Below are 17,377 nucleotides of genomic sequence, written 5' to 3' on the forward strand. Positions count from 1 at the left end.
GCAGGCCTGGCTGCCTTGAAAATCCACCACCACCAAGGAAGAAGATGCCAACAATTCATGCCCAGGAGGGCAGCTTGGCACAGGGCAAGTGCTCAGGCTGTATGGAGAGCCTCATTCTGCTCTTTGTTTATCACTATTATTGGCAGAAGTGTCAATAGCTGGACGTCTGGAGCACTTGCTTTGGGTGCTTTTCATACATCTCATCGAGTCTCACCATGGGCCCTGTGAAGGAGGCTTTATCATTTTCAACTTAAAGATGGCAAAACCAAGCCTAGAGAGGCTGCTAACTGGAATTGCTCGTATTTCATCTCAGCTCTGTCTTACTCCAAGTTCGTGTGTTTTTCCCTCTTTTTCCTAGCTCCTAGCCTACTGTGTCGGGCAAGTTACATAAACTCTCCACCACCCTATTCTTCAGCAACCTTCCTGTATTGGCCTTGGACATGTTGGCTCCAGGACCCCTCTGCTTCCTCTGCAAAGGTTCTGGTTAATGCCGTCTCAGGCAGGCAGGCCTCCAGGTTCTTCACCGTGCACGGCGTCTCCGCCAGGACATAGCGTGACACGCACGTGCCAGCCTGCCTGCCTGCCTGCCTGCACATGACTTAGCCCCAGCTCCTTAATCCTTGGTCATTCTACTTACTGTCAAGGACAGGAACTGAAAGTCGAGGAAGGGAGGATTGTTGCACTGACCCTAGAACCATGAACGTGTTGAAGCAAACATATAGAGGGTTTGACCACGGCAGGGGTGTGTGTGTGTGTGTGTGTGTGTGTGTGTGTGTGTGTGTGTGCGCGTGTGCGAGTAGGTGGTTATTTTCTGCATTTCCCCAGACTAATATTTTCTGCTTGTGTTGAAACATTTTGAGGCAAGCATTGTTGTAAGCTGAGAATTCCCCTAATTAAGAAGTCTCCATAAGACCTTTTAGGTCTTGTGCTTTTTCTAAGTGAAAGCACACCCACAGCAGGGTGTACGTGATGGGTGTGCGCCCAGGCTCAGAAAGCCCGGAGCTCCTGCCTTCAAGTGGCCATCACGTAAAGTGGGCAGGCAGCCCGTGGCGAGCCCTGGCTCCTCCTCCCCTGCCGTCTCAGAAGCGCTTGCTTTCATGGTCTTTGCCGATGCAGCCCAGGAGACTCCGGGGCACATCTCCTTCCAGACTTCTGGATGGCTTGTCCCCACAGAGGCCTCTGGGGGAAGCAGGCAGACCTGGAGCTCGGAATGGCAGCAGCTTAACTCATTTCTTTGCGAGAACATTGGAGCTCTGATCGCCTCTAGCGATACCTGGGATGGTAATTATTCTGTGCTACTTTTGCGTCATTGATTAATGATTCCCAGAACCATGAACACATTTCTCTGCAAACAGCTCCATTTGACATGAGGAGTGGTTTATTTAATGTATGTTAACTGTGGGCTTGTGTCAGCCACTGCGTGGTTGGGGACGGTCCCGTGTCCCCCCTCCACAGAGCTGCTCACAGAAGTGAAGTGAGTCTCCACTTAAAAAAATGTGCTTCCAGACCCAGTCCAGAGTTAGAACTCACATGGGAGTTGTTTTTTTTACTGTTGCTGTTCTTTTTAATTACATGAAAAACTAAACATTCTTTTTTATACAAACTCAATGTAAAATATTAGTTTGACCTTGTTAGAAATGAAATCAGCTCACAAGGAGATAATTTTGCTCTGAACAGCAGGGAGCAGCATCAAGCCCTTCCTAGGTATTTTTAGCTGAAGTCATTTGTAGAAGGCAAAGAACTGTGTTAACCTTTGCACGTAGTAACTTCCCCCCCGGGTGAGTCGCCACGAGTAACTTTCTAGAATGCAGAGCTGCACATGTCATCCCTACTGAACACCTTCTGAGACTCTCTTTGGCATACTTTGTGCACAGGGCCACTCTGAGCTGGCCCTGTGCTTCCCTGGACTTGCTTCCCTTACCCTTACATGAGTGCGCGAGTGTGCGCACACACACACACCTGCCTTTTTACTCTAATTATACAGAACGACTTATAATCTCTCAACATGTCCAACTGGCTCAAGACTTTGTACCTTGCCAAGTTTCTCCTCTGTTTTCATCATCTCAACACCCAGCCTCAGCCTTGGGGTCATCTCCTTGGGACCCACTTCTCTGATGTCACCTGCCCGCCCCTCCCCAGATGCTGTCTGGGCCAGGCACTCTCCTCTGTGCCCTGAGAATGCTTGTGTTTCCCCCCAACCCCATGCTGTCCCAGGACAGTTGGTATGCTTCTCTCCTTCCTGTTAGACCATGCGCACCACAAGATGTGTTTTCCCTCCCTTTATGTTTGTGTGGAGGCACAGGCCAAACATTCAATATGTATCTATTAAATGAAAGCATGAGCAAATGGATGAGTTATAGCAATGTGCCTGCATGTGATGGGACCTCATCTTTCATAGCCTCGCTGGTGTCCACGGATCAGTGTCTAAGTATGGTTTTCAGATTGTCTGCATCAGAATCATCTGGGCTGCCTATTAAAATGCAAATTCCAGGGCCCATTCTGCACTTGCTGAATCAGAACAACTGGGACTGTAACCTGGGAAGATGAACTTTAACAAGCTGCCTGGGTGATTCTCATACATACTCACTTTTCAAATAAACGCTGAGATCCACAAGTCTGGGTTTTACGATATACGGAGCTGCCCCGGCTAGAAACATGCTTCAACTTCAGTCACTGAGTGCAGATTCTAAATGCAGCTAATGCTACACACTGCGCTTTGAACACTTCAGGACTTGTAATCCTTTTCACATTATACTGGTGCAGTTTCAGTCCTTTTCCGTTTGGTCTCCCCTGAGCCAGCAGAGAAAGGGTGGAGGCTTGGCTGTTGGCAGACTTGCTGTGCAAGTGGCACACGCAGGCAGGCAGGGGGCATCCCTGCTCCTTGTCTCCACCTGAAAATACGAGCTGCCATCAAGAGATCCAAGTGTTATATTTCTTCTCAGATCTGCCAAACTGACATATAAAAATAATATCTCCTTATTTTAATATACACTTCTTTGCTTACTAGTGTGACTGAATGCTCCATCTAAAAGTGATCAATAGAGAAAAAGTAGATGCCCGAATTCATAGGTAGCCAGCACAAATGGAATTGAAAGTCTCTCTCCTTTTTGATACTTAACTTTTTCTCAGCGATCTGTACTGTTTTTTGAGATAAGAGAATACTTATTCCATACACCACTGTAACAGAATGTACTGATAACGAAGTCTAGGTGAGCAGACGTATGGAAAGGGAAGCGTGACACATGTGAGCACGGTTGAAGCTTTCTTTGCAGTAGATTTTTCGCACAAGTATAAGAGAATGTACACGTTAGCTCTCTTACTGGGCACTTCACATGGCAGCTCTGAATCTCACTTCTTCTACCTATAAAATTAGAGCATTGTACTCAATTGCAGACTAGCAATGCTGGAAAAAATCTTCAGGGAGCCTCCAGTTGGCCTCCCCCTTTTGCACACTGAGGGCTGCCTCTAGGAGAATGTGCCCGCGTGGGCTTCCATAGAATGTCCCAGCCAACTCTTGTCCCTCTAACTTGAGCTCTGGCAGTTTTGGATTTCCAGACAACCTGTTCCTTATCATACGCAGAACCAGGTGTGGCCATGTACTTGGTTATTCACCCATCAGGAATGATAATATATCATCTAGCTGATCCTAAAAAATTCTACTTATCAAGCTGAAGTTCCACTCTTTTTAAAGTGATAGAATCATGGCAGGAGGGAATTCTTAATCATGATTAAACTTGGGGGCGGAGCCCTCTCAGGGCTAATTTAAATGGAAGAGCAGGGAATAGTTCACTTGGATTCATTTTCCAGTTTTTAGAATGCCACTCTTTCCTAGCAGAATCCATTTTTAAGCTATAAACCCAGCTCTCACCAGACATTTTTCTTGTGGTTTCGTTTATTCTGGTTGCTACTTAATTCTCCCCAAGGGAAAACATCAGGAGATCATGGAAAGATGCTGCAGCCCCTGCTCTTGGCACCACAGAGTTTGGGTGAGGGGGCGGCATCACGGGGAGGGGAGAGGTTTGGGAGGTACATAGGCCTGGACTGTGCTTGGGCCCCGCATGTGAGCATGTGAATGTGAGGACGAAGCATCCTCCATACAAAGGCATAAGAAAAACGTTTCAATGGCTTGGCGTAGGGGACATAAACACCCTGCAGCAATGCTGCTGGGAGTGTAAATTAGTGTCACCTTGCAGGAGGGCAGGCTGGCACTAGATCACAATTTAAAATGTCCACATCCTTGACCTGCAGTTCTACTTCTAGGAATTCAACCTAAAGATTTACTCATGTGTCCCAAGTGACATGTGTATAAGGCTGGTCACTGTAGCATCACTTGTGATGTCAAAACATTTGAAAACAACCTGAGTCAATAGGGGGTCGGTCTAATAAGTTGTGGTACATCCATGCAAGGGAATGGCCTGCACCGTTTAATAAAAGTGAGACAACTCTATAAGAAGTGATTTGGAAGGGTCTGCTAGATGGCCTATTAAGGGAGAAAACTAGATACAGACCAGTAACTATACGAATATGCGGCTTGTGTAAAAAAAGAGAATATGTACAAAACATGCTGTGTATTCACCGAGTCTCTTCAGTATAACATACCGCAGGAGAAGCAAAACTTTTCCTCTACCCTCTTAGAGTCTCCAGCTAGGCCTGAGAATTCAGTGGACAGAAGACAGATTGACAGGAGAAATGTGTACAGATTTTATTTTTACATGTACACGGGAGGCTTCACAGGAAAATGAAGACATCTAAGGCCCCCAGGATCTGAGCACACCTACTTTGCAGCTTCACCAGCCACACTGACCTCTCTTCTACTCCCCAAACCTGCCCTTCCTGCCTCTAGGCTCTGAGCTGGATGTTCCCGTTCCCTGAAATTTCTTCTCCCAGCTTCTGCATGACTGCCCATTTCCGTCCTTCAAGTCTCAGGGTCTGTCTAAAATAGTGTCCCCTCCAAGTTTCTCTCTGCCTTATTATCATCAACCTGTTTTTTTTTCTCTCAACACATATCACAGTCTGTGATAGTTTATTAGTTGATGTGTCTTCCCCCACTGGATTTTAAGTCCCACGGTTGTAGGGTTCTTGTTTATCTTGTTTGTTCCTGACTTTGACTAATCCTGTTTGATGCAGCAGTGTGAGAAGTGGTATCCAGGGCTGCTTTCCAGGCTTCACCACTGCAGCCCTATCATCATTGCTCCCAAAGGTGAGCACAGAGCTTAACTTCAGTGCTGGGCTCTGCCACTTACCCATCTTTGATGAGATTCTTATCTCTGGGACCCCTTTTTTTTCCATCTCTAAATTAGAGTAGTACAACTACCCTTGCCCAACTGTAAGGATTATACTGGTTAATATGTGTAAAATGTTTACAATGGTTATAAAAAAAAAGTAGGTAGTAAAAAAAAAAAATCAGGTCCTCTTTTGGATAACTGGAATCAGCACAGAATTACGCTGAGAAAATGTTGGTCTTGGTCTTACTCTGGTCCATTTGGGCTCCCGACATCTAAAAATTCATGTATTCTCTCACTCGTTCCTTTGGAGATTTTTTTTCCACGTAAGGACCCACCTAGTCCTTACTTCATGCGAGACTCTGGGTCATAAGACACCCTCTCAGGTCAGGCTCCCCAGAAAGCCAACGTTGAGGCAGAGATGTGCGTGCAGCAAGTTCATTGGGAGTGCGGGTCATTGGACTGGGCCCAGCGAGAAGTGCAGACTCAGCAAGGCCTCAGCTGATCGCACGGGAGCTCAGAGTTGACCTGAGTGGAGGCAAAAGGTCTGGCCCTTCCTTCTCTGACCAGTCGTTGGGTACGGACGGCCACTGGGATGAGGACATGACCTTTGGCCAGGTACTCTCTTTAGCTGAGGGATTCTGGAAAGCTGTCAACATCTTCAGCTGCTGAGAGAACGTGCTTGAGCCTGAAAGACGAGACCTGGGCGGAGCTCGTGCCACCTCTGCACACACCTTGGACCAGCCTTGGCCTTGTAGACAGCAGTACCAGTCTTGCACTTGTGGTTCTAGGCAGACCCGGTTCCAGTCCTGGCTCAGCCAGTTTCCAGCTGGCCTCTGGACAAGCTCCTTCGCCTTTGTAACTGAGGGATGCCTTAGACCTTGAAAACTTTCCTCCTTGTTTACAGAGGAATGTTTTGCACAGTTGTAGAGGAGCTTAAAGTGAGAGGAAAAAAAGTCCAGCGTGCTCAACACAGCAATAAACACTCATCCACATGCCTCGGTGGGGGTGGGGTGGCCTTGGGTAGATGAAATAATGAAACAGGGTGTTGGGTATAGAAATGAAACTTAGACTGTGAAGAGCAGTGCAGCTCTGGGGCAGTGGCTCTGTCATTTACAGGGTGATACTCTCACCTCCAAGGGCCTGGTGGGCGACCGGCCACTGCCCTCCTGCCCTCCAAAAGGAGATGGGCATGCTTCCTTTGCACGTGGCCTGACTCTGGCACTTTCTCCCTGCAGGTGACACAGAAGTACTCCCTGGTCATCGTGCAGGGTCACCTGGTCTGCGAAGGGCTCCTGCTCTTTGGCCAGCAGCACTTCTACATCTGCGAGAACTTCACACTCTCTCCCGTGGGTGATGTCTACTGCACCCGCCACTGCTTATCCAAGTGAGTGTCCCTCCCCTCCCAGCAGATTCTGCCCTAAGCCCCAAGCTGCCTTCTCAGCCACCCCCATGCCTATGCCTCCCACCTTGTTCTTTCTATGGGCTCAAGTTTGGGCCTGAAACTGAGCCACGAGATAAAACAGAGGAACCTTAAGGCATAGGCATCATGACTGTGGTTCCCCAAAGCTAAAATCTGGAGCGGTTAACAATGCAGCAGCTCCTGGGGCTTTCCTGCTATGGAATGCACCACAGGACAAAGGGCATAGGTCCTTAGGTTGTTTGGGTAATAGAATCCAGTCCCATCAGCTTACTCATTCAACAACTTCTTTGATTGTTCATCCTTATGCAAGACATCAGGCCCTGTCCCTTCATGCCCGCAAGGCACATGAGCGCAATCAGCAGCATAAACAGGTTCTTTTGGAAAGAGTTTGGAACACACTGTCATCAAGGGACAAAATACATGTTATTTGAGGACTCTTCGCGGTTCATGCTTGGAGAGATGGCATGGGGCTTGTGTGGTGAGGGACAGGTACTTGAGGAAGTAGGCTAAGATCTGGGTCTTGAAGGATGGGTGAGACTTGGGTAGAAATCTGAAGAGTCATTTTTACACCAACTAACACCAGAGGTCTTTGGCAGGAAATTCCGAGGTTCTTCTTTAGGATCCAATGCAGTCGGTCTACTTGGGTTCATTCGGTTCTTATTGATTAATTCTCTGGTGTTTATAAAGTACTGCCATTCAAAACCAAATTGATTGTGTTTGCCCTTTTGCTAAAGGTTCAGTTCTCAAGTTGTATGTTTTCATCACTTTTGGAGAAATTTAGGTGTAGATTTCTTTTCTGGTCAGCTAAGGCTCAAGTAATGACAAAATGACCTCTTAGCCCAGTGGCTCTCAAACTAAACTACATCGAATCACCTGGAAGGCTTGTTAAAACAGACCTCTGGGACCCCTCATCAGCCCAGTTTCTAATGTGGTAGGTCTGAGTTAGGGCTGAAGATTTTTAACAAGTTCTCAGCTAATGTTGATGCTACTGGTCTGGGACTACACTTTGAGAACCACTCTTTAAGACTATTGACAGAGGAACCAGAGCCTTACCTGCCAATAACTAAGAATTTTAACTCCCAGGTGTCATATCATTTCCAGCCTATGTCAGGAAGCAAGAGTTTAAGGAGCACAGAAGGATAGATGTCAGCCCACCCTCCTTTGATTTAGGTTTGTTTTAAAATGCTTGGCCTTTTTCTCTCTGCTAATTTCCATCTTTTATTCATACCAAACGTTCACCAATTGCAGTGAGTCTTCTGTTCTTTTCCAAGGCAGGAGCATAATTAATACTTGGCACACTCATCCCATCTTATTGCTCATGTTTTATTGATACTGATCAATATGGACAATGGGTCTGCTGACTCGCCTTTCTGAGAGCTGATGAAAGCTTTCTCCTCTACGTATATGCATGGCGTGCCCATGAAATGACTTGCATAAACCATTGCTTCCCTCTCCACCTCTGGTTTAAATTGAGTTGGTGTTAGATAAGACCTTATTGATGAGGTAAATTGTGTTTATGAGGTGTATGTAATCATGGTCAAATTGACTATATCTGCACTTCCAACAGAGGCCCAGTTGTCAGGTTGGACGTACTCAAGTCTGGAAAGGTACTTTTCTAGAATGCAAATAGGAGAGTAGTGAGAATAAATTACTACCTTGGAATATCGTTTGGGAATTGCCATAGGTAACTTTAGACACCGTACCTCAAAGAAGTGTTTGTTAACCAGACAGTGCTTTCTCTCTGATCTCCTGTCTACTGCCCTAAGAAAATGCTGGCACTCGTGGAGTTGTGGTTCTCAGAGATGGGCCATTAGATCATGTCAGATCAATGGGGATTAAGCCTTATTTTGACCATGGAGACTAAGGAAGATACATAAATAAGCCAGTTCAACATAAAGCTAAGTCAACTCCGGAATGTTTCTCTAAAAGGCTGCCATCAATTTGACTACAGTTGAGCATTAGACCTTGAAAGAGACTCCCCAGTGTGCCATGAAAATATCCCAAACAAAACTCAAGAGCACTGCCAGTCCTCCAGCAGGGATTGGCTTGTGTACTTTGGAACTCTCCTTAGAAAGTAAGACCCTTTCTAGACGGCTATATTTTGCTTTCAGTGGGATCTCTTCTTGGCAGAATAGGGTGACTGTACTAACTGGGTTGGCCAAAAAGTTCGTTAGAGTTTTTCCATAGCATCCTATGGAAAGCCCGAACGAACCTTTTGGCCAACCCAATAGCTGTCCAGGGCTCCTGTAACAAAGTATCAAAAACTGGGTGGCTTTAAAAAAAAATAATTTATTGTCTCACAGTCCTGGAGGCTAGAAGTCTGAAATCAAAGTGTCGGCAGGGTCATGCTCCCTCTACAGCTTTAGGGGAGGATCCTTCCTCGCCTCTTCTAGCTGCTAGTGTTTCCTGGCAATCCTTGGTGGTCCGTAGCTTGTATATACGTCGCTCGGTCACATGGCCATCTTCTCCCCGTGTGTGTCTGTCTCTGTGTCCAAGTTTCCCCTTTATATGAGGAGACTAGTCATACTGGATTAGGGCCTATCTCAATGACCTCCCTTTATTACCTCTGTTATTTACCTGTTTCTAAATAAAGTTAAATTCTGAGGTACTGGGGATTAGGAACTTCAACATATATCTTTTAGGGGACACAATTCAACCCACAACAGTAGCAGCCACGCTCACAGTGTATAGCGTTTGATTCATTTGGTGGGGATCCAGACCATCCAGCCGGCTCTTTGTGACGGGGTGCTTTTAGTCAGATATCTCCTTCACATCAGTCAGCAGTTTTAAGGCATCATCTCTCTGTTTAATTCAACAAATACTTATTGAAAGCCTGTCTTGTACCAGCACTGTGGTAGACTCCACAGATACATAGATCAGTCAGATGTGGGCTGAGTCTGGTAAAGAGTTTGGGATCTAGCAAGTTATCTGGGTATAAATTCCAGCTATAAATTCCTGACAACAATTGGATACATACAAATGTGGGGCAAATCAAAGTATGTTTTAGTTTGAAATCCACTTCTATTACCAAAGACCCAGTCAATCAATATCTTGATTATCATTTAGTTTACTGTGATTTCCCTAGTTAAGAATATTAAAAGTTTTACTATGACCACCCTGGGCGATTTGCATATATCGTTATAGGTGTCATGCAAGAGCTGTGAACAGCATCCTTTGAACTGTAGCCACAGCTCCATCTAAAGAAGAACATGGATCAGCGACTCCTTTCTACTCATTGACCTTGGGGGCCTGAACTCTGATTTAACGCACATGTAGAATATAGTGTTGGCAAAGAGACGCAGTCCTAGCTGTGTGACTAATGCGTTGTACGATGGAACTCCAGTCTGGACCCTGCATCAGTGAACTCAATAATGTCATTCACAATTTAGTCTTCCTGAGAAACTGAGTCTGTCTAAGCACTCCTGCGTTATGGATTATTCAGCCCCTACAAGCAGGAGAAGAATGACCATCTTTCCTCCTAAAAGCTCCTTCCTAAAAGCATTCTCCAGAGCATTCTTCCTCATGTCACCAGTGTTTTAGAGTCCTAGGTTGAGAATCAGTCTGCACAGAGTAAACTGGAAGGAGGGAGCTGGTGGGGGAAGCTCTGTAATTGCCAGCCAGCCTGTCTGCCTCAGGGGAGAAAAGGTGCGGCTGCGTGAGCTTGGGTTTTAGATTCAGAGGACCTGGTCTGAATCCAGTTCCATGTGACCTTGGAAAAGTCACCTCTTCTCTTTGGAATGTAGTTTCCTCACTTCTGATATGGGAATCATAATAACACATGCTCAGTAAGGGTTCATCACGTGGATCAGATTAATCAAGGACAGGGAAGTACTGAGCAGGCTGTAGAGCATGACGGTGGTCAGTCCACTCAGCAAACATGCCCAGAGCTCCAGGAAAGATGTGGAGGATGAAATCCATGGGCACAGGTCTGTGCCCCCATGAACTCACTCATAGTCAGCTGGGGAGAGGAAACCAACCAAAGGTGCAGCTAAGGTACAGAGAATGTTTGCTGTGCTCCCACAAGAACGGGGCCACAGGACCACAGGCCACAGATCACATCATTGTCACTGTCACAAGTGCCTTTACCTGGAACGCTGTTTGGCCTAAGTCAAGGGTAGGAACCAGAATTACCTCCACGACCTCTCTGGGAGTCAGGGAAGTTTAGGGCAAGCTCAGCTTAGCCCCAGAGGGAAGCATTAATAATGGACAAAGGGTCTCAGCCAGCAGTAGGTTTGAATTAAAACATCCAAGCAGAAGCATCCAGAAGCATCCAGCCACATTTGTGTTTCAACAATCCTTCAGCAGTGTGGCTCAGAACAGGGGCCCTGAGAGCGTTGTTCTGAGAAGGGGCAGGAGTCCGCAAGGGTGCGGTCTGGCCATGTGGGTGCTGAACAGCCGGCTCGGGCTGGGTCCCACGCGGGTAGCCTTCCCCTCTACCTGGCAGTAACCATTCTGCAGAGTGTGCAAGTCTGAGCTCTCAGCACTGCAGATGCTGGACCAGCTCCGACCGCAGCCCAGAGAAGTCCTGCGGGCCTGTGTGATGGCCTGATCTCTCTCCATTTCCCCTGGAAGCGTGGCCTGCCCTGGAGGCTGGGCGGTGAGGGCCGCCCCTGGAGCTGGGGTGGGAGGAGGTAAAACACATTACTGCCACCTAGTGCTGGTGCGGGGCTCCTCGGCTCTGCGGTGGGCACACAGTCTTACGGAGGGCTGAGGTGCCTGGAAGGCCCTTCCTTTCTCCAATACTGAAAGGGTGTTTTATCAGCGCTTTGTGGTAATGTACACAATGCAAAATTGCTATGTAACTCAGATGATCAGAAATGTAACTGTCCATGCTGAAATCAAATTTATTTCTCAAGTCCCCGTTTGTATTGGTGGTAGAAAGCTTCATCTGGTTGGCTATGTGAAGGTATTTCAGTTACTTCCAGTGAAAAAATTGTTCTTTTGGGGATAAATACTTAGTCAAATTCATGACTCCTCCTTCCTCCCTTCTCCCTTTCTTCCCAAGGGGAGTCATTCTGACCTCCAGGAGCGGGCATCCAGCATCCGGCCTGGCCGGCCCATCCTCTGCTCTCTACAATGCCGCTAGTCCCTGGTCCAGGCACGGTGCTCTGGGGTCCACTGCTAACGCTGGGGTCATCGTCTTCCAGCCCATCAGTGCTGTCAGCCCTGCCACCTGCCTCTTTGAAGACTCAGAGTTTTCTGCCCCTTTGTCCCATTTTACACTAGGTGCTAGCCCGACTGACACGGCTGTTCCCCCCAGGGCTCCGCGTTGCCTGACACCATGCTGGACAGGGCTTGTCTTTCTGCCTCATGTTCCAGGAGCTTGAAATTTCTCCAGACCTAATCATTCTTCCCCCATAAACCCCCAGCCCATTTCTGACCCCTGTACTCAGAGAGTCTTCTCACACTTACACCCTGTGTCATTATCCGTCCTGGAGGTGGGCCCTTTGTCTTGCTGTCCCTCCCCTGGTGAGGGCAGTGATCCGCCTTACTCCTCAGGGCACGGCTGACACAGACAGGCGCTCAGACAGGGTTTATTAGGTCAGTGGGGGCTGACACGTCCTCCAATGTGTCCAGAAACTCAGGTGGGCCACGCACGGTGCCTGCAGGGGAACAAGCCTACCAGACACCCTCTCACTGCGTGTCTTGCTTCCTTTTCAGCATTAGCGATCCGTTCATCTTCAACATGTGCAGCAAAGACAGGTCCTCCGACCATTACTCGTGCCAGCGCCACAGCTACGGTGACCTCAGGGAGCTCCGGCAGGCGCGCTTCCTCCTGCAGGTGTGTCCCGGGAGGGGGCCAGAGAGAGGACCATCTCTTCCGGGCACAGGTGGTCCAGGTGCCACTGAGGCCCCATCTGAATGTGAGGGACACACCTCCCTGACCCCCTTCACCTGTGCACAGCCCAGGGCCCTTTGAGACACCTGTGAATCCCTGTGGCCTATGTTGGGCTGGTCCCCTGGCTGGGATGGAGTTCTGCCTTCTGTTTCACTCTCTCCACAGTCCCTGCCATTTGGCCACTGGGTCCTTCTCTCTCTTACCGTGTCATTTAGGACCCAGCCTCTTTGCTTTATTTTCCCCTTGACATGCCCCAGAGCTGCCTTGGAGATTCAGAAATACAGGACAGGGCAGCTCCATTGCCTCGTGGCAGAGCCAGTGACTGAGAGTTGAGTGCCAGTCTGCCCTCTGTTCTGAGCACGTGGACACCTCCTCAGGCCACAGCCCCTACCCTCTGCCCTCCTCACAGCTTCACCTACCTTCAAGCTCCTGGTCATTTCCTGGGCCAGGTGTTTTAGAGATCTCCTGACTGTCCCCTCCAACCAGGATCCCAGAGCCTTGTCCAGTGCATTCAAGGGCTCATCCAGGTACTAAACAGAGCTGATTCCTTCCAGAGGCAGAGCCCTGCTGTCAGCTAGTCACAACCACATGCTTCTCATACCCCACCTTGGAGAAACATCACGTGGTTTAGGAGCATCACTTCAGTGGCAAAAGGAGGAAGAACTCTGGGGCTCCCACTGGCCTCAAACACATCTTGCCTTCACCAGCCCAACCTCAGCAATAGCAAAGCTGCATCCGTGCCCGGGGGCCTCCCAGGCAGCTGGCGGAGGAAGAGATGAGGGACCACCCTTGGGGGTGGGGAGGAGCCTAGATCCCTCCCCGCTCACCCTTGCTGCAGGGTCTCAGTTCTGCAAAGGCCAACAGGGACAGTGCTAGGCCCTCAGGAACAGAATAAGTGTGCCTTTCATTTGTAAATTTCTTTGTCCCTTGATCCTCCTGCTGGAGGCCTCATTATTATTATCTGAAACTAAAGCTCCAGGGAGCCTTTGCCGGGGTGTGTGTGTGTGTGTGTGTGTGTGTGTGTGTGTGTGTGTGTGTGGAAGGTGCGGGGGTGCGGGGGGGGGGCTCATTCTAGGGAGGATCAGCTGCCCTGCAGACAAGGGTCCAGCAAGCTGCTGACATCTGACCCAGCTCTCTCCCTCTCCCGCCCTCTCCGCCGCTTTTGCCCACAAAGATCTGTTTCTCATTTTGCCTGCCCTTAGTGCTCTTCTCTGAAAGGAGAGTGAACTAGAAAGGGGCGGGTGGAGGAGGCCCTGCCCTGATAGTTCTGACCACAGCCAGCATGGGCCCAGTCCTGAGCACGGCCCTGCAGCTTTGGCACAGTCAGGCACCTCTCTGGGCTTCCATTTCCCTCCAGGGAACAGGTGACCATGTCTTGTCTTTTCCACCATTACATATATAGCAGCACTTAGCACATTTTAGGCACACAGCAAGTACTCAAAAAAACACTTTTTTTTAAAATAATTGTATGTCTACTTACAGGTTATATATAGTAGCAAATAGATATCAGTAAGTGAGTGTCTTTCTCCCCAGTAAAAGGGGATTGTTTCCAGATGGTTGGTTAGCCTGACCGTGGTGGAAACCAGAAGTGGGAGAGCATGTGTGATGGCCAAGTGGGGCTGGGAGAGCTTCATGAGCAAGGCCACCATTTGTCCAGCCCTAGATTCTCCCAGAGGAAAGTCAGAGCCTGGGCACTTAAGGTTGCTGGGACAAGCTGTAGCCTTCATAAATTCTACATTCATCATCTCTTTGTACAGTGTTTATATTTCTATTTGTAGAAAACAAATCTGTGGCCTTATGTATACCCACAGAGGAGAGGGGTGTTTCATTATCATTACAGATACTTCCCCTCTGCTCAGGAATCTAATGAACTGGACTTTGAGAACTCACTTCCAGCCAGGCAGGAGCAGGACCTGACTGCTGTTGGATGCAGGACCCCATCTTTGAGTCTGACCCTCTCCCTCCCCGTCTCTCCTTCCATGCCCAGGCCTCACCTCTCCCAGGCCCTCCCTCAAATGCTGGGTATTCTTTGGCTGACCCCATCTGATCCTATATGTGGACTGACTCTATCACTATTCCAAGTCTGTTATTTATAGATTGGAAGGGGAGGGAGGAGGAAAGGAAAGCAGGTAGAGTTCATTTAGGCATTAACAAAATACCCTTGAAACAACATTGTTATGTCAGTGTGGCCACGTCAGAATGGCTCAGCAAAGTGGTTTGGCAAAGCACCCTGTGCCTTCAAGTCTGTGGGTTGGCGTAAGATGCTGCCCAGATTGGGACTGGCACCCACTCCCCTAGTGTTTTTGGTAAGATGACCCTTTGGTTCAGGAAATGAAACCCTTGACCGGGAAGTAAAAGTGTCTGGAGGTGTTACTGGGCACTTTCCTCTCTTTGTCCCCTCCTCGCTTGCCCTGGGAGTGGGGCTCTTGTTTCCTGCTTCAGCCAAAGGAGCCCTTAGTTCTCCTGCCCTCCTACTCATTCTGTGGAGACCCCATTCGTCACTGTCACCAAGGTCTTCATATCCCCTGCAGGAGGTTGCAAGGCCTGTGTCGACCTAGATAAAGAGGTAAACTGAGGCAAGCCTGAATTACCAGAAATTGAGTTAATTCAGGAATAGCCATTCATGAAACACAGGCTGTCGGGAGCTACAGGCGAATCCGTTGAGGGTCAGCTGTATCTATGGGCAAGGAGCACAAGTGGGGGCGTCCAGCCAGAGTCCAAGCTGTAAGTTCACTGGCTTGAGGATGGGAGGGGTTCTTGGTGGATGTTCATTGCTCACGAGGTAAGTCTCGATCTTCTGTAAAACAGGCATTTGTGGGAAATCAGTCTCTGAGTTCTTAAGTTTCGTTTTTCTGAGGGTGCATGCCTGAGGTTCGCCCTTTCATATCTTTTGGTTCCATTTTAGATTGAAATCCTTTCACACCTGACACAGAGTCCCAAATGACCCACAGCCATGGCCCTGTTGCCCTGGTGAGGGGGTGGGGGGGTTGGTTCTCCATTCCAGGAAACTGCAGAGCAGTAAAAGGGGTTCTCTTTACAGGACATTGCCCTGGAGATCTTTTTCCGAAACGGATATTCCAAGTTTCTTGTCTTCCACAACAGTGATCGGAGTAAGGTCTTCAAAAGGTAAGGGTTTGAAAATCCTCCGCTGAGGAGACTGATCATGACCCAATAGGAGAGGAATAGCTCTGTTCTCAGGAGAATTGTTCCCAAGCCACAGTGAGCAGGATTTAGGTTAGACACGAGAAAGAACTTACCCACAGAACTGCTGAGTGATGGAAAAAAGTATAGAGAAAACTATAAAAGCTCCTTCCCTAAATCCTGGGAAACTGGCTCTGTTTCATGAACTGAAGTAGTTTGAGACAATAATAACTGAAGGGAGAAAAAAATGTGCAGACACAACATATTTAATGGGCCTTCCAGAATTTTCCGGCTTTATTTTAAAATTATCCAAGTAATTATTTTGGCTTAATCTTCCTTTTAGATCCCAGTTGCCAATTTTATTTGTTCTGACTTCATATTTTATTGGAAAGTATTCCTACCAACTGATTTCCCACTTCTGCACGGAACATCTTTTTTCTTAAAGAGAGAAGCATGCTGTTTTAGTTTAACTTCTCTTTATCCAAAGAGATTCATCAATCTAAGGAGTTTAAGCTAGAGTTTAAATTTTAAATTTATATTATTAAAGTTAGAGATATGTAGATTTGCAGAGAATCTAGAAGAGGCCAAAGGAAAGGCAGGCTCCTAGCCATAAGCAGACCACACAGAAGCTGGATTAATAGAGAAGTGGTCACATTTAGCTCCACTTAGGGTTGAAAGTGCTAAGGTGAGATTTGACATCCCTGGCCTGCATGTCCCAGGCCATTTTGTGCTCAGAGGTTCTAGCCTTACCTTCCTGTCGGCCCTGGCCAGTCACTGGCACCAGGACCAGCTGCTGGGTCCCAAGGGCAGGGCCAGAGTGGAGAAAAACAGCTCTCGCAGAGAGGCTGTCTGAGCCAGCTCTGGGTGCGTCTCCATTGACTGTGATTCTCCGTTTGAGGTTCTTCGAAGGACTGCTGTTATATCGCCTCCTAAAATGTCTTCAGGTTCCGTTTTAGACCAAACCGAAGAAGTAGACATGCAGTTCTGAACCTCAGGTTCATGTTCCCTTGCGATTTCTGTGCATTAAACAACGTTTTTTTCACAGTCGAGCTAGAAGTCTTATACATCCATAACTCAGACAATGAATAGTGCCAACCACACCCCACCCTTGTTCAAAGAGCATGAAAGTAAGATGGCACTTGTCCCTAGAGTACTACAGTGGCTGCTAAAATCAGCAATGGAAATGCCAGTGCTGGCCCAGAGGAGGTCTCTAAAACATGTAATTTTTATTGTAACTATTGTTTTATTGTTATCATTGCTATTATTAAGGCTAGAGCATATAATGGCAGAGGGTGCTGATGGGATGCCTCAGAGGTACACCCTGATCTAGGGGCAAATGGGGCCCACTGGAAGGGCAAGAATAAACCAACCTCTAGCCTGCCTCTGAAAATGTTCCCATGGTGGTGGAAGAGTCTTGACTCTGCTGATAGAATAATCCTTTCCCTTTTTGTCTAGCTTCTGCTCTTTCCAACCCGGCTTGAAAGGAAAAGGCTTCACAGAGGACCCGCTCAACCTAAGGTAACAGGTGCAGGGAGGAGGCCAGCCATGCTCTCTGGGCAAGGTGTTGGCCTTGCTTTGACTTTCTTCATTGGCCTGACCCTGCTGCTAAGAAGGCATGCAAAGAGCGTGTCAGTCTGCCTTCTGCTTAATTTTTCTCTCTCCCATCCTCGTACAACCCTCATCCTACTCCCCTAGTTCCTTCTGCCAATTAAACCTCTACAACAGACTTGAAGTCCCAAGTGCTCTGAGGCT

At 48.0% G+C, this 17,377-nt stretch overlaps 1 protein-coding gene across 5 annotated transcripts in view; it reads left to right on the top strand.

The window, feature by feature from the left end:
- The window catches only part of WDFY4 (WDFY family member 4), a 278,500-nt gene that overhangs the window by 188,581 nt on the left and 72,542 nt on the right, over window positions 1-17,377 (top strand). For all 5 annotated transcript variants that reach the window (XM_089897807.1, XM_089897809.1, XM_089897805.1 and 2 more), the window contains exons 44-47: window positions 6,461-6,609; window positions 12,307-12,427; window positions 15,525-15,610; window positions 17,081-17,143. In XM_089897807.1, the coding sequence (XP_089753933.1) occupies window positions 6,461-6,609; window positions 12,307-12,427; window positions 15,525-15,610; window positions 17,081-17,143 (419 nt within the window). The remainder of the gene's footprint in view (window positions 1-6,460; window positions 6,610-12,306; window positions 12,428-15,524; window positions 15,611-17,080; window positions 17,144-17,377) is intronic.

Source organism: Delphinapterus leucas, chromosome 16, assembly GCF_059928025.1.
Source record: "Delphinapterus leucas isolate spDelLeu-1000000601 "Yukka" chromosome 16, BTC_Dleu_Yukka2, whole genome shotgun sequence".
NCBI classification, from domain to species: Eukaryota; Metazoa; Chordata; class Mammalia; order Artiodactyla; family Monodontidae; genus Delphinapterus; species Delphinapterus leucas.